General features: G+C 45.9%; 1 protein-coding gene across 4 annotated transcripts in view; it reads left to right on the top strand.

The window, feature by feature from the left end:
* Positions 1–27,144, top strand: part of numb (NUMB endocytic adaptor protein) — a 39,937-nt gene that overhangs the window by 7,429 nt on the left and 5,364 nt on the right. For 2 of the 4 annotated variants that reach the window (XM_070978952.1, XM_070978950.1), the window contains exons 2-5: positions 15,267–15,403; positions 20,198–20,272; positions 25,636–25,668; positions 26,365–26,439. In XM_070978952.1, the coding sequence (XP_070835053.1) occupies positions 15,278–15,403; positions 20,198–20,272; positions 25,636–25,668; positions 26,365–26,439 (309 nt within the window). In that variant the 5' untranslated portion in view covers positions 15,267–15,277. The remainder of the gene's footprint in view (positions 1–15,266; positions 15,404–20,197; positions 20,273–25,635; positions 25,669–26,364; positions 26,440–27,144) is intronic. The other 2 variants (XM_070978953.1, XM_070978951.1) reach the window with 1 other exon arrangement.

The raw sequence follows: 27,144 nt of genomic DNA, 5'->3' as shown, positions 1-27,144 counted from the left end.
GATAGGTCACACGGTTAGATTTGCTTTGTTTTGTCAGTCCACATTCCTCTCAGATAATGTCAGGAACAGGTAGTTGAGCTTTTTTCCCGGATACGAAGGGGTTATCAGCGGAGAGGGGCGGTGAGGAACGTGCTTTCTGTGCTGCTTCGAGCACTGCAGCTTTTTGTTTACCACAGAATTACAGGGACAGGTGTGTGAGCAGCATGAGCGTGCACATTTGCTCTGCGTATGTTGCGCATGTTTCGTTGCAGAGAGAGGGGGAAAGTGTGTGAAAAATCCTGTGGCAAGTGCACTGGCAGGTTCACACACTCCCCACTATTGCACCATTCCTCCACCGCCAAGCGGTCTGCGGAGAGGGATGTCTGGCTTGTGAGAGTGCCACTGTGCTGAGTCGACAGGAGGGGAACAATCGCTTCACTGTGCTGCTTGTCCCTTTGGCCGCCTTCATGCAGCATTTCAGCGAGGGGCACCGTCGGCTTTTGGCTCTGTGAGCCTTGTTGACCGGGCCTTTGCCTGCTGGTCACTGACCCGTTGTGCCCACAGTGCCTGCTGCTCGTCAGGCCTCTGAGGGCTGCCGATTATCCCACAGTAATTGGTGCCTGGGCTCTGGCTGATCAAAGGTGCCCAGCTGATTGTAGAGCCCTGGTAATTTTCCATTCTCTGGTGCTCTGCAGTCCCTGCCTGTTCGTCTGTCTTCCTGCTTTCCTGCCTGCCTGCCCAGACCCCCGTCTTTAGCCAAGGCTTGACGTCTGCCAGCTTTATTATACCTGCTTTTCTCATAAGAGATGACAGGACAGGGCTGCGGTTTCCTCGCCCTTTCAAAAAACATCTTCTTCCTTGTTAGATTAAGTTTGTGAATGTGGAAATGTGAGTAGAACTAGAAATGAGTTCCTCAGAATCCATAGATATTGGTGAGGTCACAGGTTCAAATTAGCTGGAGCTATAGTGTGTCCAGCAGCCGTGTGGCTTGGCAAAGCTTCCTTGAGCGAGACACTTACACCTCAGTCATGTGCCACACAGGTCTTCACCTCTTTGAACTCTGTGCTCGCTGATTTTGCTGATTAGTTTTTGTCCTCTGCTTGAGGGTGTGGTGGTTGGTGACATCAACTGGTTTAGTCGTTCGCTGGTATGAAAGCCTGTGCGTTCATAACCCGCACGCTAACCTATCAAGCTTGCTTAAACAATACTGCCCTACATACCTGCTCATTAAAGGTTGCCCAAGTCTTAAAATGTGAGATGATTTCATCGCCTGCCTGAGTTCCATCTTTGGCTGCAGAGAAAGAGCTTGATTGCCTCGCTCCTTGGCTGTGTGAGCGGACAGAAGTGAAATCACTTCTGTTCATATTCCAGCCTTCTACTGTGGACTCTTTTACCGAAGACTTGTCCAACGTTTTTGGAGAAAGGAGTCTACCATGAGTGCTGAATCATTCCTGGCTCTGAAATAACACAGCACCATGGAATACGCTGCTTGCTATTAAGAGACCATTTCTTCACTTTAATGTATTGACTGAACACATAATGGGAATTAGCATCAGTATTGTCTGAACAATGTATTTCACTTCACATGCTTAACAGAAAACGACATGTATGCTCATAGTTAGAGGCATATTTCCTACACACAGCTAAAACACACAGCTCAAACACTCAAACTCAGAATAAATTTGTTATTTTGATGGTCAGGAACAGCTAAAGGTCGCTGTTTACTTCAAAAAGTATCTTATTTTCCACTTTTTGCAGCATTATTGCAATAACTGCAAAACTCAGAAAGACTGGCATACGCATTGTTTTTGAAATCTGATTCATGATGTTCAGTCTCTGCGAGTGTTTGTTCAACCTTTTCCCATGGCGTAGTGCTAAAAAAGCAAACAAAGATGGCAATGAATCATGATATCAAATTGGATACCCAGTAGCATAGTCTCCAGATGTATAATACGCATATATACTCAGCTTTAAAGTAGCCAGGGACTTGTTCCTGGCTTGTTCTACCCCTGCCTGAGCTGCACCATAAATCTGCTGGGTAAATAGCCAGGTAGCACAAGCAGGTTGGCCTAATCTGTTGCGTAACTTGGTATTCTGCAGTCATCACTGGCTTTACAAGTAGTCCAAGCAGGATACAAAGAGTGGAGCTCAGGTACGTGGTGAGAATTCCTGAAACGAGCGATCGGCTCGACAGCTGCACTCAATACTACAGCTCCATTTACATTCATGCTCACAGGACCAGTTTGGTTGGCTGCTTCCTGACGTCAGTAGCATCCCCTCCCCTTGCATCATGTGGACTCCCATTACTGTTTCAGTCAGTTTCCTTGTCACCCTCGAAGATCAATGCAGAGTTTCTAGACTCCGAGAACGCTGTGGTCACAGAAATGTGCTTTTATTCTTTCGTAATTCAGCATGTCAAGATCAGTTCATCTGACCTGGAGGATGAGTGAGGAGAACAGAAACACTGTGTGTGTGTGTGTGTGTGTGTGTGTGTGTGTGTGTGTGTGTGTGTGTGTGTGTGTGTGTGTGTGTGTGTGTGTGTGTGTGTGTGTGTGTGTGTGTGTGTGTGTGTCTTGGCCCAGTCAGAAGGGCAGTGTAGCCATTCCATGTCTGTTCACTCAGCAGGAAGTTCCTGTTGCACTCCATCCTTTCATCACGCCTGCTGCTGGACAAACACTGCTACTGACACACACACACACACACACACACACACACACACACACACACACACACACACACACACACACAGTCACTGACCGGTGCACTGTGTTCCTGTTTACCAATAGTGTTGGGATGAAAAGCCGTATTATTGACAACACATTGACTTAGCAGCTGGGACCATGGAGTGGCTTCTCTGTAATATTGATTCTTCTGTCGGTATGTTTCCATGTATTCTGTTTTCTCTCTGTCAGTCCTTTTTCTCTCATCTGTCTCTTTTTCAGTTGTTCTTTCACCCTCTTTCAAATCCTTTCACACTGTCACCCCTTTGTCTTTGCTTCTCTGCCATTAAAGCTGCAGTAGGTATAAAAGTAATTTTTGTCATATTTGCTAAAACTGTCCCTCTGCCCAGACAGCAGTACATGAAACATGTAATCTGTGAAAAATAACGCCTCCGTTGGTCCCACCTACTGCTCCTACTGCGATCTGCAAGAATCCACCGCGCCCGACACAAAACAACCAATCAGAGCAGAGGAGCGTCTGAGGGAGTGTCAGACATCTGTCAATCACTACTCACACACGCTGCGAACTGCCGCCTCCCTCCGCTCATGCCGCCAGCTGCTCTCAGTCAAACAGCTCTGTGAGCGGCGTCAGGAGGCTAGTGAAAGCTATGGCGGAGCAACAGCCAATCACAAAGGAGGAACTGCCCATACAGCCGCCGCCAACAACAGCATATACGGCTAAGACAACAAATAAGCATAAAGCTAATATAGTGATTGTTACAATAACACTCCGCAGCACGTATGGTATGTTAGCGACTGTGATGTAGCGGCTGGCCAGAGTTAGCTTGTTTCCGATGCTAAGGCTAACGTTACTGGTTGTCACGGCAGCTGCGCAGACGCCGCAGGGTGGAGGGGCTTGGAGGCAGGGCATGGGGGACTGACGTGGAACTTGTGTTGGTTCAAATTTTCAGGCTAAGTCTGCTCTCTTCTCCATCTCACCTACTGCAGCTTTAACTCTCAATTTTGTGTGTGTGTGTGTGTGTGTGTGTGTGTGTGTGTGTGTGTGTGTGTGTGTGTGTGTGTGTGTGTGTGTGTGTGTGTGTGTGTGTGTGTGTGTGTGTGCGTGTGTGTGTGTTGGCCTTTCAGTCTCACTCCCCTTGTGTGTCTATGTTCGGGGATATCCAAGCGACACACATGTTCTCAAGTGTATATGTGATGTGTACAAAATGTCACAAGTGTGTGAATGTCAGAAGGCAGCAGTGCGGCATCGAAAGGCCCAGCAGACTTTACCCTGCAGTCATCTCGACGTGATGACTGGGAGAGCAGTGAAGAGTGACAGGCCTTCATCACTCAGTGAACACATATACTGACACCCCTCCTCACTGCAGGGCTTTCCTCACCTCTTATACAATGATAGCCTTGCCAGAATGATCTCTCTGGCCCCGTAAATGCGACTAAAACAAACTGTTATGGCCGTTTTGAAGAAATACCTGATAGCTGCAGGCCATTATTGATAATTTGAGTGAAATTGCTTGACTATTTCAGCTCTTGTGCAAATGACTGAAATTCTTCTGACTACTCAGCAACATGAGACTGCAAATTATGACTATTAATCTTTATTTGTAACTTGAATTATGATAATAGAAAATAAACAGTTGCCAGGATTGCCAGTAAAAGCATCTTGTAAAGGCTCCACCAACAGCCTGATTTAACTCTCCCTTTCTGCATGAGCACTGTGCATAGGAGAGAACAATTATCCCCATGCAGTTTAATTCCTCCTGGATTGGCTCTGAAGTTCATTTGGGGAGCAAGTTAATTGGCTCTGATTGCTGCATAATTTTTCCTGCTTTGTAGATTTTCTTTGATGCCTACATTGACTCGCTCTCTTTGTCAGTTTGGGATCGTGTAATAGTTGCCACATTTAATCGATAAATGTTGAAATTAAGTGAGCGTTTGCCTGCAGCTGTCAGGCCAGCTACATTGCTGCGAGTCAGTGCCCTATAATCATAGGTTCTTTAAAGAGGGAAAGTCGTCTGGCAGCTGCACGGCACATATCTCCTCTGGGTCGCCTTAACTAAAGGGAAAGGGGAAGGATGAGAGGACTGCAGGGAGGAGGATAAGCAGAGTGGGCCAAACAGGGACCTGTGACTTCTCACCATTAAAGAAACATTCAGCAGTCACGGAAAAGCAAGCATTTAGCAGTCTGTCTCTATTCGCTGAAGGATGTCAGAGTTGGCTAAAGAACCAGCATGTGCTCACAAATAAATAAGGGATTTGAACATCGCTGTTACGATCTTTTATTTAAGTTGTTGTGATTAACTTGGTGAAAGGTTCCAGTCATTCCTGTTCAGATACTTAATTAGATTTTAGCTTCCCGTGATTGCTTTGTCTGTGCTGTTTGTGGTCCCGATCACTTCCTTGAGCATTGAACTGCTCTCTGGATTGGTTGTTAAATTGAAAGCATTTTTACAGTTGGGAGCAGAGAGGAGGTAACAGGCTGTGCATGTCAGCAGTAATGACTGTGTTTCAGAAACCCTGCTACAGACTGTCTCTTGGCCTGATGTGGTTAAATCAGAAATGATGATGCTGCTGGTGCAGAGGAAGAGCTGAGTGTTAACTGTGCGATCTCTGGCTGGTGATTGCTGAGGTGTGCCACATACTGCCTGTAGCACATTGCTCAACTATTGATAGCATCGTCTCTGATATTTGATTTTTGTCTTCTGAAGCAGCAGCTCTCCAGGAAGTGCACTCTGGCGCCTGTCTGTTGTCATGTCTCTGCCCTGCATGCTAACTGGCTCGCGCTGGGACAAGCAGACCTGTTTAACTTGACAGAAACAGCATGTCTGTGCTGGATACTCAGCATTCTAGTTTGACATTTCCTGTGTTTGATTGTAAAGTGAATGGTTATCAGAAGGGACTTTAACCAAAGGTCTCTGTATACTCACTAATCCACGTGGTGTCCTGGGGTCAGGTTGCACCAAGTTCGCAAATTCACAGGTGGAGTACTGAACAACGATTGGGCAGCTATCAGGTCTTGGTCAGCAGAGGTTTTATTTGATTAGCTTGCTGTTATAAATGAGCATAGGCACGGCCCTGGAATATAAACTGCAATCTTAGATCAGCATTCTTCCTCCGAGACTCTATAAATGTGCTAATGCTCTCTTTTTTGTTGTGAGTAAGCCATAAGTAGGATTAATAGATCATGTATTAACAGCAGTTTGCCGAGGCCAGGGTGAATATGTAACGCAGTCTGTGTTTCCTCAGGTCAGAGCCGTACTTTGGTAGAATACACAGTGTGTAGTATTTTGGCCTGATTTCTCCACCTTGCTGCAGCTCCTCTAACGGTACTATACTTCCACCAAGAACAACAAAGAGCCAGACTCTGTGGCCTTGAGACGCTGTAGTCGTCTGTCTCACTTGTACGTGTGTGTGAGCATGATCGTTGTGTTTTTGAGAGCGTGTGCTGTGTTTTATGTTTGTGGATGTAGACCAGGTTTGGGTTTATGTGTATCCACTTCTACTTGTGTGTTCTCTCTGCTGCTGCTGCACTGCGTGTGTGTGTAATGCAGCGCTGTCGAGGGGAAAAAGTAAACATGGTTTCCACGAGTAGCTTTTTCACTCCGAGGTTTACTCAGAGTTTCCCTGCAGAGGTCACAGAGAGTCACGGACAGTGTGTTGCGGTTGTCTCTGAGTGTTCGCATGTGAGGAGGTTAAGCTTCTGTCCCACAATTTCCACAACACTGCCGTCGTCCCAGCAAAAAAAGGAAGAGAGCAATTCCTCTCAAGTTAAAAGACAGGAACACATGGCTGTTTTAGATCAGCCAGTGTGCAGACTCAGAGCCATTTTACAAAGACATCTTCCCATGGCTGCCACATTAGTGGGTACCTATTGTGTCCTCAGCAGCAGTCTACCATAAAGAGGGACCAGGATTGATGGAGTTGGGGCACTCAGGCCAGTACATCAACCCCCTCCTTGCAGGCCAGTGCTTTCAGCGAGCAGCCCCTCTCTACAGCATGTTTACTGCTCTATTCATTTAATTGAAACTCCACTCCATTTGGCATAGCATCTCCTCTGGCAAGAATTTTTGAAAAACAATCAGAAAAATGCTGTTTTGAGGCAAATGCAAGGGGCCAATGTAAGGATGCCACCTCTGTTCCCTGTGCTGCCTATTGGTGGAAACCAGGCCAGACCCTGCCTATTGATTCAGCCTGTGAATCATCGCCGGGGCATGCCTGAGGAGAGACGATACAGTGACAGTGATTTGCCACTCCCTGGTGCCAGGGTACTGCCCTGCTTGTTTAAATGTGGCCTCAGCTGTTGCCCAAAGTGATGTGTGGCCCTCTGCTGAATGGCTGACCGGCTGGCGGACTTGCTGCTGGGCAGGGCCCCCTTAATACCAGGCCTGGCCCCTCCTAGATTCACGCTCAGGCACACACACAAAAAGCCCGATGCACTGATAGTGATGTACACACACAGTTAGACTGACTGGACAGAAAAGCAACTCAATATCCCCTGTGCAGCAGCCGGGGCCCTATTTTCTTTCTCTGCTTCAACCCTAACCCCGGTCAGCCGTGTGTACTCAGGAAACGGAGGTCATCGTGTCTTGCTGGGGGCAGGGAACAGATTGAAGGGCTCTGAAATGATTCAGTGGCAGGCGTGGAGTGAGTGAGCCATGCAGACAGTAGCCAGCGCTCCTATTCCCACCATTTCCTTCCCCTGTGCCACCCATTTGTACCTCATCGCCCTGGCTCTTGTTCTGTCACTTAAACATCTCGAACCTAAAATAGATGCTTTTCAAGAACACACATACTGACTCATTTTCCTGCTGACTTGTTTCAGTATCATCAGTTCAGATTGCCCTGCAGCTAGTAATGCTCTCTGCCGTACCTTTGGCTGGCGTTAACAGTCGTGCACTGCAGCAAAGAACAGGTCAAATTCTCAGGTCAAGACATCATAGTCCGCTGAGCGTGGTTTGTTTTACACGTCGCTTGGATCTGCAGCCGTCTTTTCATCACGGCGTCAGGTTGCGTCTTTTGGTCGCTGTGCAGACCCGTGCTGTACCTGGCATATGGAGCGATTCTGATTATCATGGGGACACTGATGGTGCAACGCGTACAGATCATTGAAGCAGAGCGCGGCATGCTGAGCTGGAGCAGCTGTCGATTAGTTAGACTTGTTTACCGACAGTCTCTCCTCACACCAGCTTGGACACAGTGTTACTGCCGCCGTTGTTTTATGTTCAGGCGTTTGAAGTCAATTAGAGTAATTGGCTGTGATGAAGACAGGGTTCACAGCTGTATTAGTAATTTGTTTTGCCAGGTACAAAAAAGAATTGTAGCTCAAAATTATACAAGGCTTGTGTTGTGTGTAACCCTTTCAATGGCATTGCAGTTTGTAAAAAGTGCAATGCAGGCTTTTATGTTATACATAACGTTAAAAGCGTCACATGTAAAAAAGATTTTAATATATCACATAGGCTATAACAGTTATTTAAATTCCTTCTCAAATGATAGCGTTGCACTGACTTGTATGTCCACTATGCATTATTTGTCAGTTTTTATGTTGTGTTGAGTCATTCAGCTTAATCACTAAAATGATCAGCAGTGTTATCTGTGCCATGCATGCGCGACACATGAGAGACATCTGGACCAATGTGTCTTTCTTGAAAAAGACAAACCTCTTTATAAAGTTCATCTATTTTTAGTTATTCCAGAAGTTGTGTTCTCTGGGGAAAGCTATCTTTTTAAGCAGAGTAGTGCCAGAGAAGCACTCTGATGGAGGGAGAAAGTGTGCACGTTGTCAGCAGTGATCCTGATTATTTAGTACAGACGGGGTGCAACCACTGAATGTATACAGTATAATGGCACTGAATGGACTCCATTTAGGTCAAACTTGCCCTGAGTGGCAAACTGGGATACAGTAATTAATTCTGCAATGATGCATGTGACCCAGAATATCACATTAAGGGGTTAGCATTAGTGATTAGCATTAATGAAGGGAATTGGCTGGACGCCCCCCAACTCGCATTGTCCTCTTGCACTTGAACAACGAAGGTCAATATCAGACTGTCATTAAATCAGTGGCAGCCCCAAGCAATAACTGTACATATCTGTTGTGAATTTTTCTATGTTTAATTGAATTTATTTTATGGCTGGCTATGTCGTCACTATAAACTCACCAACCAGGACGCCAGAAAGCAGATTGGCCTGGCCTCTGACCCTGATCCTGGCCCCACCATGGGAATCTCTTAGCCTTTCCGTCTGCTTTCCTTTTGATGCACTGCACACTTTGATCCAGATTTTCTCCTTGTTGTTTTTTTTTTTTCTACCCCTCTTTTTACCTAAGTATGCCGAGCTACAAACTGGGGCCTGGAAAATTGGATTAGCACGGTAACAGCATTTTTCAGATTCTCTCTTCATATGGCCGTTTGAGAGCAGAACAGAGGCGCTATCACCTCAAGTCGGCCGGCTCCCCGATAACGGGCTTTGCATCATGGATGGCTGGGTGGCCTGATTGATTGAGTCTCTCCAAACTATAAACTCAATCTGAACACAAATAACATGGAATTCCCAAAACAGAGCAGTGTAAAGTGGGATGAAGAGAAACGGCTGGCACAGCGGTGGGGCGCGTCATGAAAGGAGACAGTGGGGCTTTTTTTGTGTTGAATTGCTGCCCGGCCTTTCTCTTTCTCTGCCTCTTGCTCTCACGCTCACTTGCTCTCCCAGCTTCTCCCTCCCACCCTCCCTCCCTATCTCTTCTTTGAAACCCAACCGCTGTACTCATCCCTAGGATCCTTCTGCAAGGATTAATCAGTTTTCCATTCCTGGAGAGATTATTCAAATACTGTTACATCTACAGCCAGCAGCAGCTCTCCCTCCCTCCTTCCCAAGCAGCAGCAGCACCGCACTGGCGGAGGGAAAAGTCCTGTTGTTTCTCTTCTATCTCTTCATCTTTGTTTTCTGTTTGTCCTGTGTGCCTCTCTCTCTCTCCTCGTCTCCATCTCTCTGTCTTTGCACTTCGCCGCCATTGTCCACTGTGCGCGCTCATGTCTGTAATTGTCGTCTGAGCGCGCTGATGATGTCGCATGAGAGAGTCTTTAGAGAGTTCAGTGCTTTTTGATTCACCGTTACTTGTTTCTGTGTGTGTGGACACAGAGAGTATAAATGGTCCTTGTGTAATTGTCCTCATTAGTGCTGGTAGGAGAGCAGCCAGAGATCCTCACGACACCAGACTATAGGAGCTGTGACAGCTCCAGCAGGGTTCAGATCCTGCTCTCCTCCACCAAAGCCTTTACCTCTCCACCCGCCGTTCCCCTCTAGTCCCCTCTCCCTCTCTGAATCCCCCTCCCTGCCTCCCTGTCCTCCATTCACTCCCTCTGTAGTTGTTGAAAACTAAATTAAAAACTGCCTATTGTTTTATGTATTTTTTACTCTAAAAGCTGGCCCTTGGACCTACTGTGGCCCTCTGGTATTGACAAACCTGTTTCAGTGCTGCCAGTCTGTTTGTGATCTGTGATGTTTACACCTGTGAAGCGACCTTTGGCTCTAAGATAAAAACCCCCCTCATTTCTTGCTTATGTTTGGTCTATCCTGATGTGTAAGTGCCCAAACGTAGGTGCACGCTGAGATATTTGTCGCTGACAGAAATGTTTTATCTCTGAAAAATGACAGTAAAGGTCAGGCGTAAGTGTCGCTCACTCAGAATGGACTCTGCTGTTCAACAATGGCAACATAAAAAAATCCAAAACAACTTGATTAAACCAAAATGCAGTGCAGACACGAAACGCTGCGTGTTGCGTAATAAGCGCTGCTCGCTTTTCTCAGTGGGAAACGATGTCCCGCCCGGGCTTTTGCTATCGCTTTGTAGATGTACAAACAGCAAAATTTAGAAGTCACTCCATTTATATTTAGCTGTGTTTGTCAGCTTCACTTGAAAGGATAACACCAGTTTAATTCTTTGTGCTGTTAGATAAACTCGGAATGTTTGAGTCGGAGGCTGTAACTGCTGGTTTGCTTTACCTCCTTGAGGTCATGAGGTTGCACTGATTTGATTTTTTTAAAATCCAGTTAAAAGCTGCTTTCAAAGACACGCTGTTGTTATGAGTCTCGAATAAATACAAACCTAAGGCAAACTGTGCACTCATTTTTTCTGCTAACTCCTCCAGCTCACCTCTCAGCGTCTCTGCCTTGCTCTCTCTCCGTCTGTCTTAGCTCTTTTCCGTCCTTATTGCTTCCCTCTGTCCCTCCTGCCACTTATCTTGACTTTTCCCTTCCATAACCTTCTTTTCACCTGTCTTTCACTCTGTCTGAATTTGCTGCTCCGTCTGTGTCTTTCACCTTTCCTCCCTCGTTACTTTCTTTTTTCTGGCTCATGCCCAAACCAAGTGCTGAACCCACCTCATGTGACCCCCCCACCCTAGCACTCTGCAGCAGGAGAGCACATCCAGACACCCCCCCTCACTGCTCACACTGTGCTCTGCTCCCTCTGGCCCACATCGCCTGGCCTCCATGCTGGTCACTGCTCACCTTCCTGCCAACACCACAAACACATGCACGTACAGACAATGGAGCTACTTAATGCTGGTAGTAGTGCTGCTAATGTAGATTTCATACACAGATGCCATATTTGACATAATGAACATGTGTTCAACCTGCACTGGCCCACAAATCTGCTTACAGGTTACTTCCTGGCTGTTGCTGTTGACACAGTACATGTAGTATAAATAAAATCTTGTTGGGGTGTTCAGGTGTCTAGTACTCCTCATTCCAAACATGTTACTGTATATTTAGGCAACAGTACTCATATCACATTCCTGCGAATGGTTGCACATATCGTACACTCACGCAGCAGGTGAAAACATTCACCATATATACACACATTTCTGAAACATACGCTTTCTTTCCCACGCAGATGAGTGTAAGTGGTTACACTCACATTCCTGCTCTCTCCTTATTTGTCTCTCTTAGACCCTGCAGCACGCTGGAGAGAAGGCATGTGGGTTGTAAGCTGGCAGAAGCATAAGTGTTAAGTGTTTTAGAAGGTGGGTTTGCTAAGGTGCCGTTAAAGGGCCGACATCGGGCTGTGATGCGATACGATCCCCCTCAAACTTTTTCCCCGGACTCTGCCTGCTCTACCTCTGTGTGTCCCCAGGATGAGTTAAAAGAGACTATCCAAAATGAGATTTCCTGCCAGGAATTATGCTGTTCTGTACTTGAGCTGGGTTGAGTTGGTGGCTACTTCGTACAGAATTTCCTGCCAAACACTTGTTACGGTGAACATGTTAGCGAGCTGTTGCCTCGCAGGTCATTGTTTTGGCCACCTAATGAATGTAAAACTAATATTCACTCTACTTTTACCTCTGTTTTGGTCTCCACCAGCCTCTATAGGAGGAATCTGTCTCTTTAGCTGCTAAACACTCCAGTACATTCACCAGCTATTCCCTAACTATGCTTGGCTGCCTTTTGGTGGTGGTTAGGTAGCGTACAGTTGGTTTAGCAGAGCTTTGATGGGAGCTGAGGTTGTGGTTCAGAAAATCAAAACAGTGGGCTGAAGACCCTCTGTAGAGCTGAGGATCCATTGTTTATTAGAGGTATTGATAAATGCTGATTTTAAAATTCTAGCAAGCCAAAAGGCCAAATGTTTTCTGACTCCAGCTTCCCAGATGTGGGGATTTTTATATCATCAGTTGATTTAGTTATTTAGTTGTTTTTATTATTATTATTATCATTATTTGTATTTATTTATGTATTTATTTTTTCTTTATTATTTAGTTGATTATTATTTAGTTATCTAGTTGATTTTGATTTTATCAGTTGATTAGGGTTTTTGACTTCTTCTTTCTCTGATGTTTTTCAGTTTTCTGACAATTTTTCGACTTAAAAGAATAACTGAAGAAATAGGCACCAGATTAATAGCCAAATAATCAGTCTTAGCATCGCTAAAGCTAACCTCCATCTGGTTGTTATTTTCAGAAAATGTGTGGTTGTCATAGTTGGCAAACTGGTTTGCCAGCACCAAAACACAGCTGTTTCAAATTGAGACTGGCTTTAAGAAATAGGATGCCTGTTTTATAACACCGTGCCTACCTGCAGTGCATCATTCTGCAGAGCCACAAACAAACTGGCTTTCTTAAAGTGTTAAAAATACACCACCCCGTCGACATATTTAGAAGATGTCTTTAAAAACACTGCCGTCTCAGGTTTGGTGACAATATGACGAGTGGATTCAAAGTGACAGCATTTTACTCAAAATGTGTTTTCGCATATTGGAAACAAATGCTTTAATTTGTTGTACTGAAGACGAGGTTCTCAAGAGCAGACAAATGTGTTTTCCTCCTGCTCCTCCTCTTCGCTCTGCAGGCTGGAAGCACGCAGCCTGTCACTGGCACTGCAGTGAGCCCAAACATGATATGACCTAAATAAACCAGTGTGTTCGGAGAGAGCGGGAGCGAGGGATGAAGCAATGCTTTCTCCCTCTCAGTCGCTCACTCGTCTTGTTTTCAAACACTTCGCTCTTCTGCAGGCTACAACTTGTGCACAGTCAAGTGCGCACACATTTTATACGCACATGGAGTCAGGCTGGGTGCTTTTATATGGTGACACCTGCAGAGGTATTTGGCTCTTAACTAAAAAACAGGTGCTTTCATAAATCTTAACACCTGCTCTACACCTTTTCAGACCGCTCACCCTGTGAGTTTGTACCTCTTCCTACAGTATGGCTCAGAGTTCATGGTTGTCTTTCATGAGTGATGCTGTAGACAACAGACAGTAGAAGAGAGAGGTGCTGGCTTTACCACACGATAACCAGACTTTCCAGTACAGAACATGTGGGAAAAAATCCACAAAAATCTTAACCCAACGAGGCTTGGCCATGTTACCACTCACTTGGCAAAGTGACTGGACATCATTCAGAAGTCGTAGAGTTCATAAAATGTAGTTGTCTTGTAAAACAGCCTCAGCAGCCGATTAAACTTTGTGTGTTTCGCAGACAAACATCCCTTTCGGTGACAGTAGGAGGTTTCATGTGTTCATGTGTGCTTCGGTGGCCTGCTCAGGGCTGAAAGCGTCATCGTGTGCTGCTTCCAGGGCTGGAGCCTGACCTCAAACAGGCTGTCTACCCCCAGCCGGTACTGCCTCACAGGACAGGTTTCCCTACGCAGACAGCCAGCTCAGTCCTGTGAGTGTGTGTGGTTAAGTAGGTGCATATGTGTGAGGTGGCTGTGAGCATGTGTGTGAGTGTACGCTGCAACGTTGTGTGTGTGTGTGTGTGTGTGTGTGTGTGTGTGTGTGTGTGTGTGTGTGTGTGTGTGTGTGTGTGTGTGTGTGTGTGTGTGTGTGTGTGTGTGTGTGTGTGTGTGTGTGTGTGTGTGTGTGTGTGTGTCTACGGACAGTCAGTTCTCCTGGATTAAAGACCTTTAATCCTGCTCGATCCCCATCAGCTCAGAAGTTAATGGGTCCAACTTGTTAGTCAAGGAATATGCTCTGCTCACGTGTTAAAAGTTAGAGCTGCACGGTCGAATGACTTCTGGTCCTGGGTTATGAGCTGCTGAGGGAGCTTTCCATGATGGATGCACCTCTCAGTTCCAGTTTGGATCAGCAACTTTTAATTGGGTCTCTGCTTTTTTGTACCTCCTAATCTCCCAAAGCCAGGAAGACACATGCACCGTGCTTTTAGCCTAATTAATTGTGCTGTTTTTCAAAGCGTTTGAGTGTTTGAACCTCCATTAAAGTGAGACCTTGACTCGAAACCTGGACTCGACATAAAGAAAAGGAAAGTTCAGGAAAATGATGGCTTATTATGGCATGAGTTTTATTTTCATAGCTCCAACCTTACAGGACAGGCCAACAAGCACCGCAGTTCGACGCTGAATCAGGAAGTTGGTAGATCTACAGTGTAGACAGAGCAAGGAAAATAAAGTCTGAGTTCTAGCAAATCGAGTTTTCCTCAAGTCTTAAATGATGCAGAATTTTCATGCTCAGATCATTAAATGCTGCTTTTCTTGATCAAATTCCCTTATTTCAGCGTTAATGGTTGCATTCCAGTTTAATAATCGATGTAGAAGTTTAATTTTAAATGAATTCCCTGCAGAGGCCTCATTTCAGCGGTGGAGATGTTGATGAAGACGAAGATCTGGATTGTTATTTAACTGTAATCTTGGTATAATCAGCAGGTAAAGTGTTCTCTCAGCAGGAGTAGCATGCAGCCCTCCGTGTCCTCTGTTCCCTTTTATTTGGGCCGCCTTGACTCCTAACACTGCAGAGACTCAGGCTCCAACGTTTTTGTTCCTCCTTGAGAGTCTTGGAGACACTGGTTTACTGTGTTGTGAACAGATGTCAGTATTTAAAGCATTCTTATTTCCTGATAGTAAGCTGTACACATGGCAGTGGTAGCCTGGCACTGAGGTTCTCCTTCTTATCTGCTATCAAGCACAGGAAGTTGACTAATTTCTCTGTTGACATACACTACTGCATGTGAACTGGTCCATTTCCAGACTTAGAAACTTTTATTATTACTTAACATGTTCTGTGTTCACCTTTGAATGTTCCCTTTTTGCCTTATCTGCACCTTTTTATTCAGCTGCTGCCCATTTTCAACCAGGCATTAATAGCACTTCTCACCATTCACAGGGAGCTCAGCGATGAATAAGCTACGGCAGAGCTTCCGCCGGAAGAAAGACGTCTACGTCCCGGAGTCGAGTCGGCCGCACCAGTGGCAGACAGACGAGGAGGCAGTCCGCAGCGGCAAGTGTAGCTTTGCAGTCAAGGTGACTCTCCGGCACACATGAACGCACCTGAATGCAAAACCTCACGCACACGTTGCACAGAAACACGCAGTCTAACAGAGGCAATGCAGCGCTGACCTGACTGTGACACACTCATACCTCTGAGAAACCTGCACGCTGCCTGGCTCCCCAAGGACGCTGCCTGTGATTAATCATAAGCATTCAGAGACTGTGAGTGCAGCTTTTATCTAGGTTGTAAGACTATCTGCTGGAGCCTTTCAAGCCTGTGGGATATATGTGCTCCATTGATTCCTGGCCTCCAAGACTATTGAGAACCACTTGAATCATCAAGCAGTATATGCAATATTAAAGAATATGTTCCATCATAGTGGACAGATAACAGTTCAGGGACACGTCAATGGGGGCAGCTCCAGACGCATGACTCAGCTGGTGATGCACGATCTGTCTGCATACTTATATTATTTATTATCAGTGTTTCATAAATGGCCAAACTGGACCTGCTGCGCTGCAGTTGATGGAGTGGGGAGCTTGCTGTATTTTGGCAACAAAACCTTCCACTTTTGCAAACAGAAGTGCAACGGTACACTTCCTCTCATCACACGGGTCCAAAGGCTCTCCTCACAACCTCACTCGCTAATAAAGGGGAATTGAAAACCACAGAGTCGAGAAAGAGAGAGTTTTCCTCCGAATGTCCGAGCTTTGCTCAGTGGACGGGGATTGTGCTTCAGCCAGTGTACAGGTTACGGTTTGTCCTGTTTCCTCTGAGCAGGAAACTGAAATTGAAAGTGCCACAAGTGGAGAAGGGTGGAAAGTAGGAAAAGGTAGAGGAGGGGTTTCAAGACCGCCTTGAGATTTGTGATCTGAAGTGGGACAGATAGAGACCTGATGTGGAACGGGTGTGCATGTGTGCTGGTCATGGTTTCGGGTCGTTTCAGTCAGTGTGTGAAACGCCCTCGATTCAAGATCTCCTCTAAGCTGTCTTCCAAATGTCCCACCTACACACACGCGCATGCACCCACAGAGACGCACACACACTCACACACACACACACACACACACACACACACACACACACACACCTTCCCTCCCCCACCTGCTCCCCATAAATTGTCTCGCTGTGCTCAAAGTTAGCTTTGTGGATTAGCAATGACGCCACTCTTTCTCCACACGTCTTTGAAGGTGCACATGAACTAAAACTTGGCACATTTTGTCTTTATTTACCACTTTCTTCACGTAGGAGCATTGTCTTTGATATTTTTCTTTAGAGATTTTTATAAATTGTCTATTCAAGGTGAAGAGATTTCATTTTTAATTATTCATTACTTTTTAATTTTCTTAAAATGCTCCACAATATTAAAACAAGAAAAGAATAAAACTACCCGAGAATAACTAGAACCAGCCAAAGGGCCCTAGTTTCCAGGTTTTAAATTCAGGGAATTGACTGTATTACTTTAAAAATCCTCTGGCAAACTGCAGTGAAAGCAGTCAGTGAATTACAGGTCAGCCACTGTGGCTAAGGAACAATTAGCTGATCTCTCATTGTCATGCATTCCTCCTTGTACTTCTGCAGCCACACACACTTCTCCATCAACATTTCTTTCCCCTCTGCACTGGCTTTCATCGTGCCGGTGCAACCTACCATGCTACTCCTCCGTGTCCCTCCTCCCCCCTCCCACTCCCTGCCTCCCGCTCTAGGTGCCTCAGAGGAGCCCAGTTGGGTGTTGGTTGGAGCAGTTGTGGTGAAATTATCACCGACTGAGGCGTAACCAGCAGAGGGTAGGAGAGGAGATGCAGTGGAGAAGGAGAAGAAGAAAGGCTGTTTCAGGTTGGAGTGGAGGGGAGAACAGGACATCTGGGGAGGTGGAGGTGTAAAATGGGGTGAAATGAGCCTGCAGTGCTGTGGTTTGAGGCTTCTCCCGCTGTGCAGGGCCTTTGACAAGCAAAGCATAAGCCCAGCTGATTAGCACGTCTGAGTTTCTACCTGACTGTGCTCAGTCTGTTCGTGGTGTGTCATATTAAGCGATGCGCTCATTTATGCTTGTGCGTGTTGTTTTCAAGCTGAAATTGCAGCGACAGACAGTTATTCATGATTCAAGGTGAAAATGTAGACTTGCTTGTATGGAAATGTCTGAAGGCTGGAGATGAATGTGAGATTAGATTAAATTGCTTGTGCGCGTTTACGACCTAAAGCAGATGAGAAGGGAAAGTATTTCCATGTCCTTGTTTTGAACTACATATGCTTATTTGTATGGAAATGACTGTGTGCGTTTTTGTGTCAGCTTCTTTTCTGCAGTTATTCACACGTTGGGAAGGAGGAGTTTGTAAAGCTGCATACAGCACCGACTTTCTATTGAATTTTTCACTGAAACTGATTTATGTCCAATACCCTGAATTAATTCCTGAAATCCTTCTGGAGCATATCCAGAGGATTACACCAACAAAGCCAATTTCATTTAATTGATGGTGATGTGATACTTGTGAAATGCACCCTGTACCCATGCCACCTTCAGCGCGTTTGAGCTAGAGGTGCATTTTGTTACCTTTGGCCAGAGCCTCTTCCTGTTTCCAGTGTTTATTGCTAAAATGAGCTAACTGGCTGCTGACTCCGGGTACATATTCACCACACGGACTTATGACCAACTCATCTAACTCGGCAAGAATGCGAATAAGCATATTTCACAAAAGTGTTAAGTGTTCCTTAAAGAGACCTGAATATTCAAACAACAGGACTGCTCTTTTGTACTGTCTGTCTGTCTTTTGTCTTGATCTCCTGTCTTCCGAGTCATTGGCAGCTTCAGATGTTGACAAAATGTGAATTTAAACACATCCAAGGTTGCACATGGTGTTTCCTTTGTGTTACAACTGCTGGGCCTTTTAGAGCTGGGAAATCATCCCCAGGGGCAAGGAACTGTAAACACAATATCTCATCTTATGTCTTTCCTAATCAGACACAAACAGTGCAGCGGCAGTAACAGCACAATAATACAAATATCATGACATAACGGCGTCTAATCCGAGCCCACTGTAGGATTAGTGCCAAGTGGAACTAATCCTGGAGTGGGCCCACAAACAAATGTGGATTTCAGAAGCAAATTACCCCACACATGTACGACACACTGTTCAGTTTCATTTTTTTAAAAGTTGCTTCGGTTGAGCGCATCTGGTAAATGTGAGTGTCTCAGCCCCCAGATTGTGGCTGCCAGCCGGTTAGTAACAGGACGGGATAAGATGCTGCAATGAAGCATCTGTTATGACACTCCGAGCCTACCCTGCATTTACTCATCTCACCTCAGCCACGTCTCCAGGCTGATCCCCTATTAGCGCCGCTGCTGCTTTCATTGTCCTCGCTGTCCACGCTGCCTCCTTGCATCAGTATTGTCCTCGGCACACAAGCGTTTTTGTGCACGTCTCTGTGTGTTTACGTGCACATGTGTGTTCTGAAATGCCGACAGTGTGACTCACATCTGTGGCGTCACATTCTCAAAATAGCTGGGCCAGGGGGCTGGGGGGAGGCTGGCGTGGGTCAGCGTCACTCGGTGTGTGTGTGTGTGTGTGTGTGTGTGTGTGTGTGTGTGTGTGTGTGTGTGTGTGTGTGTGTGTGTGTGTGTGTGTGTGTGTGTGTGTGTGTGTGTGTGTGTGTGTGTGTGTGTGTGTGTGTGTGTATCTATAAGGAAAGGGTAAGGACTTCCTCTCTGGCCCCACACACACAATGGCTTCTGTGGCCTTCAGGGTAGGGACTCCGGAGCGACACTCAGCAGGGTGATGCTGCTTCAGGTCCAGGAGGAGGGGAGGAGGCAGGGAGGATCGAGCTGGAGGAGGCAGCCCTTTCCGCTCATTCAGCTGCCGTTAAACCCACTCACGTAGGATTTCCAAGTAAATCCCAGTGTGGGTTGTTGCATGGCGGGAGCGCAGGGTTTCCCCCAGGAAACTGGTAACTGGAACAAGCGCATGTTGTGATCAATCATTCACTGCAATTTCCTGAATATGACACTTCCTCGTGTGTCTCACCTCTTGACTGATTAGTGAGTAGATGACAGTCTTAACAGTTAGCTCAGTCTTTAAATGTGTAGCATATGTGGTGATAAAGCACCTGTTTATCCATAAAGAGCAACCTTCATCCCTAAAGGTCAGGACTTTGGCTTTTGGCACGTGTTAGTGGAGGTAGTTTTTGTTTCATGTGAAGCTACCTGCCCCGGGCGTAACATGCCGGAGGCCGTGAAGTATTACTTTATTGTTGGGACTTGTTGGCACAATAATTTACATTCACACCAAATGATTGCGCAACCAAAAGACATTTTTAAAGTCGATTTTCTTCAGGATCACCAGGCCTGATCTTGCTCTTATCTGGAATTTTGTGACAAAAACAAACTGTCCTACCAACGTCACTTCTGTCAGCAAGTTCAGAGGAACACAAATGTTGACCCTGCTGAGTGTACAAGAACAGAACAGCTTGGTTTTTGCCCATTCATGTGTTTGTTTTTCTCATGTTTCTCATAGAATCGCACACTCGCTCTTAGAATTACTCACTAACCCATTTCTATTTCTCTGGAAAGTGTTTAGCATTTTCTCTACAGACAAAATCAGGGATCATCTAGGGAGCGATTGAACTGCGATTGACCTCAAAATGGTAATTAATTAGGTGTATAAATCACCAGCACCAGCCTACCAGAGGATATTAGACAGCCTGGTCTCATTTAAATACCCAATCTCATTTCAGGGCCTTTTATTGTAACCTGGCTTTCAGTAGAGATAGCCACAGGAAAGGTTTGTCACAGTGTTGCTCACTCTCTCTCTGTCTGTCTCTTCAACCAACAGTACCTGGGACATGTGGAGGTGGAGGAGTCCCGAGGCATGCACATCTGCGAGGATGCAGTGAAGCGGCTGAAAACGGTAGGTTTTCCCGAGAAAACCCTCTGTACCTCCAGGAACGAGGCTGCTAAACCAGACATCATACTTCCTTTTTATCTGTTTCTTATCTTTTCCTCCATCAGTTTCCTTCACTGAGCTACCAACATCCTACTGACTTCTTCTAACACTTCCTTTATTTAGTGGCAGCCCCTCTTCATCTGTCACCGAGCACTGTTGTACTTTTTAGCATTTCATCGTCGTTTGTTCCTGCCTGGTTTATTCTGTGCTTTGAGGCCTGAATGTGGCTGGTTGGTGCTTTTTGTCAGTGAGGGTCTCCACCCATCTCAACCCTCAAACATCCTCCAGGGGTGTCGGGGTCCGCTCTGAATGTGTCTTCCTCTCTCTCACACACCGTCTCAGCCGGAGGAGATAGGCCGGCGTGTACTTCCTGCTGCAGTAGATTCCGGCGGAGTTACGCAAAAAGAACAAATTCCAGTTTGGGGAGCAGGGGGGAGGGGAAGGGGGAAACCGTGGAGCAATTGCTTTTCCATGCTGTCAGTTGTTTGCCAAGGCCCCACCCAGGTCATAAACTCCTGTGGCTAAACGAGGCTTATTGTCTGTAGTCAGGGCCAAACCTGAGTTGGCAGGTCTGCTTCTGGGGTCTGTCTCCAAGTCTATTCAGGAGGATCAGCGCGTCATACTCGAGTCTCAGGACGAAGCCAATTTGGAATTCCATGCCAACGAAAGTTACGAAACTCCTGCTTGAAGTGTCTGCGATGAGTTTTCAGTTTCAGTTTAAATGACTAATTGAGAATTCCCACTCTCTTTGTTCTGTTGTCGAGACCTTTTCTTCCTGCCGCATAAACTTGTGCAAAGGACCTTTTAGTCATTTTGCACGTTCAACTCAATGAGCTGTTGAAGACTACTCGAGCTACTGAGAGCCATTTGTTAGTCTGAGCAAACTGGAGAACATGCTCGAGAGTAATTTCATATTTTACGGAGAGTAAAACACTTACATTTTCATACCAGTTAAAACAGAGCAGTGTAATAAAACAGAAGTTATGTAATGCAAATGAGAGAAAGCACACACACACACACACACACACACACACACACACACACACACACACACAGTCTTACATTTATACAGAAGCACGTTTCTTCACACCTCCACACTTGTGTCAACACATTCTAATACAAGACCTGCACACATTACATTTATATTAGACTCAGAAGTGCTAATACACACATCACCACTGTGAAAAAGACACAACACACACACACATGCACGTACAGCAATATGTTTTCATGCAGTGTTTATAATAACTCACACACTTGCAGAAACCAGTTGCAGCATGTGCACCAATTTCAACACAATTTCACAACCTCACACAGTGGTACAAATGCACATAGGAAGCACACAGAAGCACAACGTGCACACCGCTGAAACACACTCTCAGATCACGCTCACAGGCAAATAATTCGTACACACAGGAAGTCGCGCACCCGGAGGCACAGCAGATAGACATACTGAATACAGACTACACACAAATACCCATATGCATTCTTCTTGTAATGAATACAGCTGGAACACACATAGAAGCATAATAAACACACACACAGATGCAGCAGCAGCATGCACACTCTGGTGCTTGATGAGGTCACATGGTGTGCACAGAGCCTGAGGCTGTGAGGTCTTATTGAGTTACAGTCATTTTAACAAGGCGGACAAAATGGAGCCAACTCAAAAGGAGAAGGCGGGGGCTTCTGCCTCATGTCCTCCTGCAGGTCGCGACTGTCTGACCCTCCTCAACCCAATGACATTTCCTCCTCTGGCTCCTCCGCTGCTCCACTCTCTTGCTTTCTCACCATCCAGAGGCGTTATTGGTAAGCCAGCAGAGGCATGGCTATATTGATCCACATATATAAGCAGGGAGGAAAATTAACATTTTCCACATTCAAGATGTGAGTCAGGCTGGCGCTATTTCAAGGTCCTCTTCTGCGCTTTGTTTTTCTGGAAAAAACTTGTATTGTTGTCAGTTGATGTTTGTGATGTAACTGCCGCTGTTACATTCCCGCTAAGGGGAGCTCATCCAGTGGACGTGGCACTTACCTGTGTGCCTGAGAGGCTCACCTGACAGGAAATGCCACAGAGCATTTATTGGTGGTTGAGAACCGCATACTGTGTGCCAAGATGGTGCTCATTCATTCTTGCTAGGCTTTACATTGAAATGCCACCTCACAGGAAAAATAGCCTTTTCCTCTGGGAAGCTTTGCAATCTGAAAATTGATAATATAGGAGTGTTAATATTTGCTTACATTCGGCACCGGTGCATAGAGCAGTGGAGCAGCAAACAGAAGTGAGTCACGCTGGCACTGCGTCGCTCCACCCTTCATTTCTGATTAGTTTCGTAGTTACATGATTTCTCAGACGTGTAGCCTGCTATGCCGTTACCGCGTTGCTCCGTCTACAGTGACGCAACGAAAACAGGAATGTGCAGTGATCTGACCGACAAAACGAGGTTTGACTCAGCTCAGGATTCAAGATAAGAGATAACACTTTATTGATCCCACACAGGGGAAATTAAGTCGTCTCAGCCAGCGAGTATTACAGAAAGCAGAAACAGTGGCACAGAAGGGTCCAGATAAAAACGTATAAAAAGTTTATACATTTGAGATCTACACGCGACTGAGCAGAATGATGCCATGCACCTGTGTTAAATCTAGATTGTCCAGGCAAGACGAGGGCCTTCCTTTAAGCAGATACACAATTAGCGAGGCCCTGATAGATCCCATTTCATCCTCACTGACTCTTTCACAAGCTAACTGTTGCCAGGAAACTAAAGAGTTCCCATCAGAGGGGAGGATGTCAGTTACCATTGCTCAGCAGTGAACTACTTCCAGGAACTAATAACTAAAGTGGTGAGGAACCTGGCCCCGTACCTGTCGGCTTTTAATATCTGGTGAGGGCTAATGAGGGCTGTTTCCGGAAAATTAGCTAAGAGCAGCCAGACAACAGCCATGACACCAACGCAGGCTTGATGCTCTCTGATGAATATATTATGCGTGTGTGTGTTTAAGTTTCCCTGTTTCGCCCAGTGCTGGAGGGTGCATGTTGGTGGTCTAGCTGTCAGTCGATGTGTGTGTGTATACGTGTGTGCGTGACAGCTACAGCTCGGCGCTGACTCCATTGTATTCCCAGCAGCCTTTGGGATGTAATGAGAGTTTTCTCACAGCTCCACGACCCGTGACTCAGAGGGGAGGATGGAGGCGGGTGGAGGGGGAGGAGGAGGAGGAGGAGGCTGCACTGCGGCACCATCAACCTCCAAACTGCCCTTTTGCATTGTCATCATGACATCACTTCCTGCTGCTGCTGGCTGACGGCCCGGGGTTGGAGGTGGTTTCTGTGTTCGAGCAGCGGGAATGTTTTTGCTGTTACTCAGGAGCTCATAGTGACCTGGGCTGCTTCCTCTGTGTAGGCTGGGTGGGGCACCCTACCAGGAGATGCTGACATGCTAAAAGAATTTCAGTTTTGTTTTGTACCTCAACACCCAGAAGCCTCAGGGTACATCACTGACAGTGTACCGGAGGCCGTCGGACAGCGTGTACATAAGCTGGGGCTTTCAACTGAGACTTTCAGTGTCATGACGAGCTGCCTGTCATCCCCACGAGAGCAGCTGCAAAACAAAACCTTCACTACCCCAGAGCTACGTGTCCTAAACTCCACAAATAATTGTCACAAAACATAAACACTTATTAATAGCACTGGGAAAAGTGTTTTATCCTTCCCATAGCTGCTCTGCAGGTTAGTGGGTTTAGATTCTTTGACCACATCTTTTCTGTCCATGATGAAGTGCCCTCGCTCTTAGAGTCGATACAGCTGTGCCACGTTTGGAGCAAATGTCATAAGGTGTGACTTGTTGCACAAAATAAGCCGTTACACAATGTGTGATTCGTTTGTTGCACATCCTGCCAGTGGTTAGCGTTGTTTCTGGGGACAGATGAAGCCACCAGCTGGTCGTATCGCAGAAATGTTTACAAGGTTGTCCATTAAAAAGTGGTAAAATATGCACAGCAAATTTCATCATTTTTATTTAGGCTCGTTGGCTGCAAAGTAATTTTCCTGCTTCACTTGTTTCATTTTTGCCTCGTTGGCCTCACATCGATCTTTCAGACCTCAGCTATCCTCTCTGCCCAGAAAGCTTTCTCCCTTGTTGTAGTTTCATCCCAGCTCACACATTGAATACCTGAATATTGTGTTACCTTTTTGTTTGTGTTATACTTTTTTTTGTCTTTTCAAGCAGGTTTTTATTGTGGTGTTGCAGAGAAATGCCTCCAAACCCCCTCCCCCCACACCGCCCTCCCGTTCTAGTGATCTCCACCCTATAGAGCCGTTTTTTCCTCTAACCATAGCTTACTAATGCTAGCTGTGCAGGCTCCACCATCATCTGCATGTCTGTGTGGCTCTCGCAAACACACAAACACACACTAACAAGCGCTCAGCTCATTCCAGATGAATCTCCAGTGCTGGTTAACACGTTAAATCATGCATTAACATGGTGCGCAGAGTGCCGTCTCCTCCACGGCTGTGTAACAGGAGCAGAGTGGCACTTCTTTTCACAGCTTATGGGGAGGAGAGGAACTCTGAGGGAGCGGGGCAAGAGGGGGGATTAAGACCAGGCTGGGTCAGGTTGTGGGTTCTTTATGTGGTTGTGGCGGCCTAAACTTGACCCCTGACTCTGGCTGACTGGTGAACAGTCACAGGTTTGACTCAGAGGTCAAACTGCCGTCTGTGGGAAATCTGTTCCTGTCTGCTGCACAGCCACGAAACGACCACGTCTCAGTGGAGGAATCAGAGGAGAACAAATAAAATGGGATTTTGGATTATCCCCTACACACACACACACACACACACACACACAAACACACACACACACACACACACACGAAGGTGTACCATCTCTGTCTCCTCTGTCAGGCAGCTGGGTATGCTGTCTTAGCTACAGGACTGTTGTAGTCTTGTTGTTTATTTAAATCACAGAAGAACCAAGGGGCATCACTTCCTGCTGTTGGGGGGGGCTCTGGTGGGAACAGTCATATGGTTTACCGGCTTCCAGTGTGGTAGTACTAACAGTTATCAGCATAAAGACAATAACAACCACAGTATCACCCACCAAAACATCCATCAGTATGAAATCATGTGGAACTTCCTGATCCATCGCCTCACTCACTCACTCACTCATAACCCAGCTTCACCTCCACCCCAAAAATCCCCAAATCAAATCCCTTCCTGTGGGCTCCAGACAATTTTTAGAGTTCCTAGGTAACATTTTCATGCCTTGTTCCTCCTCCCGTCTCCTCCACCCCTCTCACCCACCCTCCCTTTTTACCACATCCACTTCCAGGACAGGAAATTCTTCAAAGGATTCTTTGCAAAAGTAAGTTATTGCTTTGTGTGTCTGAGTGTGTCTCTTTATTATGAGCATTATTATTATTTTTCCTCCTCCTCCTCCTCCTCTCACGTAACACTTCACCCTTTGATCACATCTGAAGGCTGGAAGAAACACACACACACACACACACAGGAGGGAAATCTGTCTGGAAAGAGACAAACACAATGATGCATGTGTCTTTGTGCAGGTGGGGCGGTTTAGGCTGGGGTGGGGCACTTTTTTTGTGTTACAGTGTGTGTTTTCTTTCTTTTCGTATTAACAGGCGTGCCTTCTCTCCCTTCAGCCCTTCTTCCATGAACCAAGAGTGGAACAGTTGGTGTGAATGAACGTTTCCTTGTTGTGCACACACACATATTTTATTGTTGTTGTTCTAACCAGCGAGGCCACCACTGTCGACTGCATCAGTGCACCACCTCTCATACCAACCGTCTTGTTTCTTTATTAAATTTGGGAACTTCTGAATGACACAGCACTCAGAAAAACAACTCCTGACTTGTGTCTTCTCTTTTGTCTCTTACCTGGTGTTTTCTCTTTATTTACAGGTGTGCTTTGTGTGTGTTTTGAGTGCTGTTTTTTTATCAATAGGCACTAAGGAATGGTACAAAGGGACATCATTTTTGGGGCATGGAAAAGTTTCCTTGTTTCTGACTCGTACCTGTTCCTGTTGTGTTTTGTTTGCAGGCTGGGAAGAAGCCAGTGCGGGCTGTGTTGTGGGTGTCAGCAGATGGTCTTCGCGTTGTAGACGACAAAACGAAGGTAACGCGTCACTTCAGTCGTCCATTACAGCAGCCAGCTTTAGTAACGATGTAAGCTGCTGAGCTCCAGCACTCAATAATGATAGTGAAGCTGCTTTACGTCTGGTCTCGTGACCTGCAAAAGGCCCTTTTTGGAGATATGAACTCAGTGCACCTGCAGGAACACATGCAAGTAAACAGTAAAGGTTATGTTGACACCTGCTGGTATAAACTGGTACTACAACAAACTTTGATTTGTGCCTGCACAACTTCAAGAAAACTGGGTGCTGCGCTGGATGTGTTCACATTTTATGATAGCTGCAGGTTATGAAAGAGAAGAATTAAAAAACAACTAGGAGAGAATGAAAGAAAGTACAGATTTGATTTTCTCTTCTTTCTTCTTTAGCTATTCGAGTTTGTATTAACTGTCCTGGTATTGATTGATATTGATAGTTACCTTTGCTATCAGGGCCAGGCAGACAACCAGACTAATTCTGATTCTGAACATGTTTGACCAAGTTAAGAGGGTTCACTGTGTAGTAATGTGATGTGATTGGACAGTGATACTAATTAAATCAGCCTATTGCTTTAATGATATCGTTACTTGGTGTCACAGGAAACGTTCTCGTACGTATGATTGTGTCTTTCTAATGTACGTCGCCACACTTCTCAATGATTCTCCTCTCTTGTTATCTCACTAATGTACTGTCAAACTGAATGATGCGTT

This window comes from Chaetodon trifascialis, chromosome 14, assembly GCF_039877785.1.
Source record: "Chaetodon trifascialis isolate fChaTrf1 chromosome 14, fChaTrf1.hap1, whole genome shotgun sequence".
NCBI lineage: Eukaryota > Metazoa > Chordata > Actinopteri > Chaetodontiformes > Chaetodontidae > Chaetodon > Chaetodon trifascialis.
The sequence above is the reverse complement of the archived record's forward strand: the minus strand, read 5'-3'. Positions and strand labels throughout refer to the sequence as shown.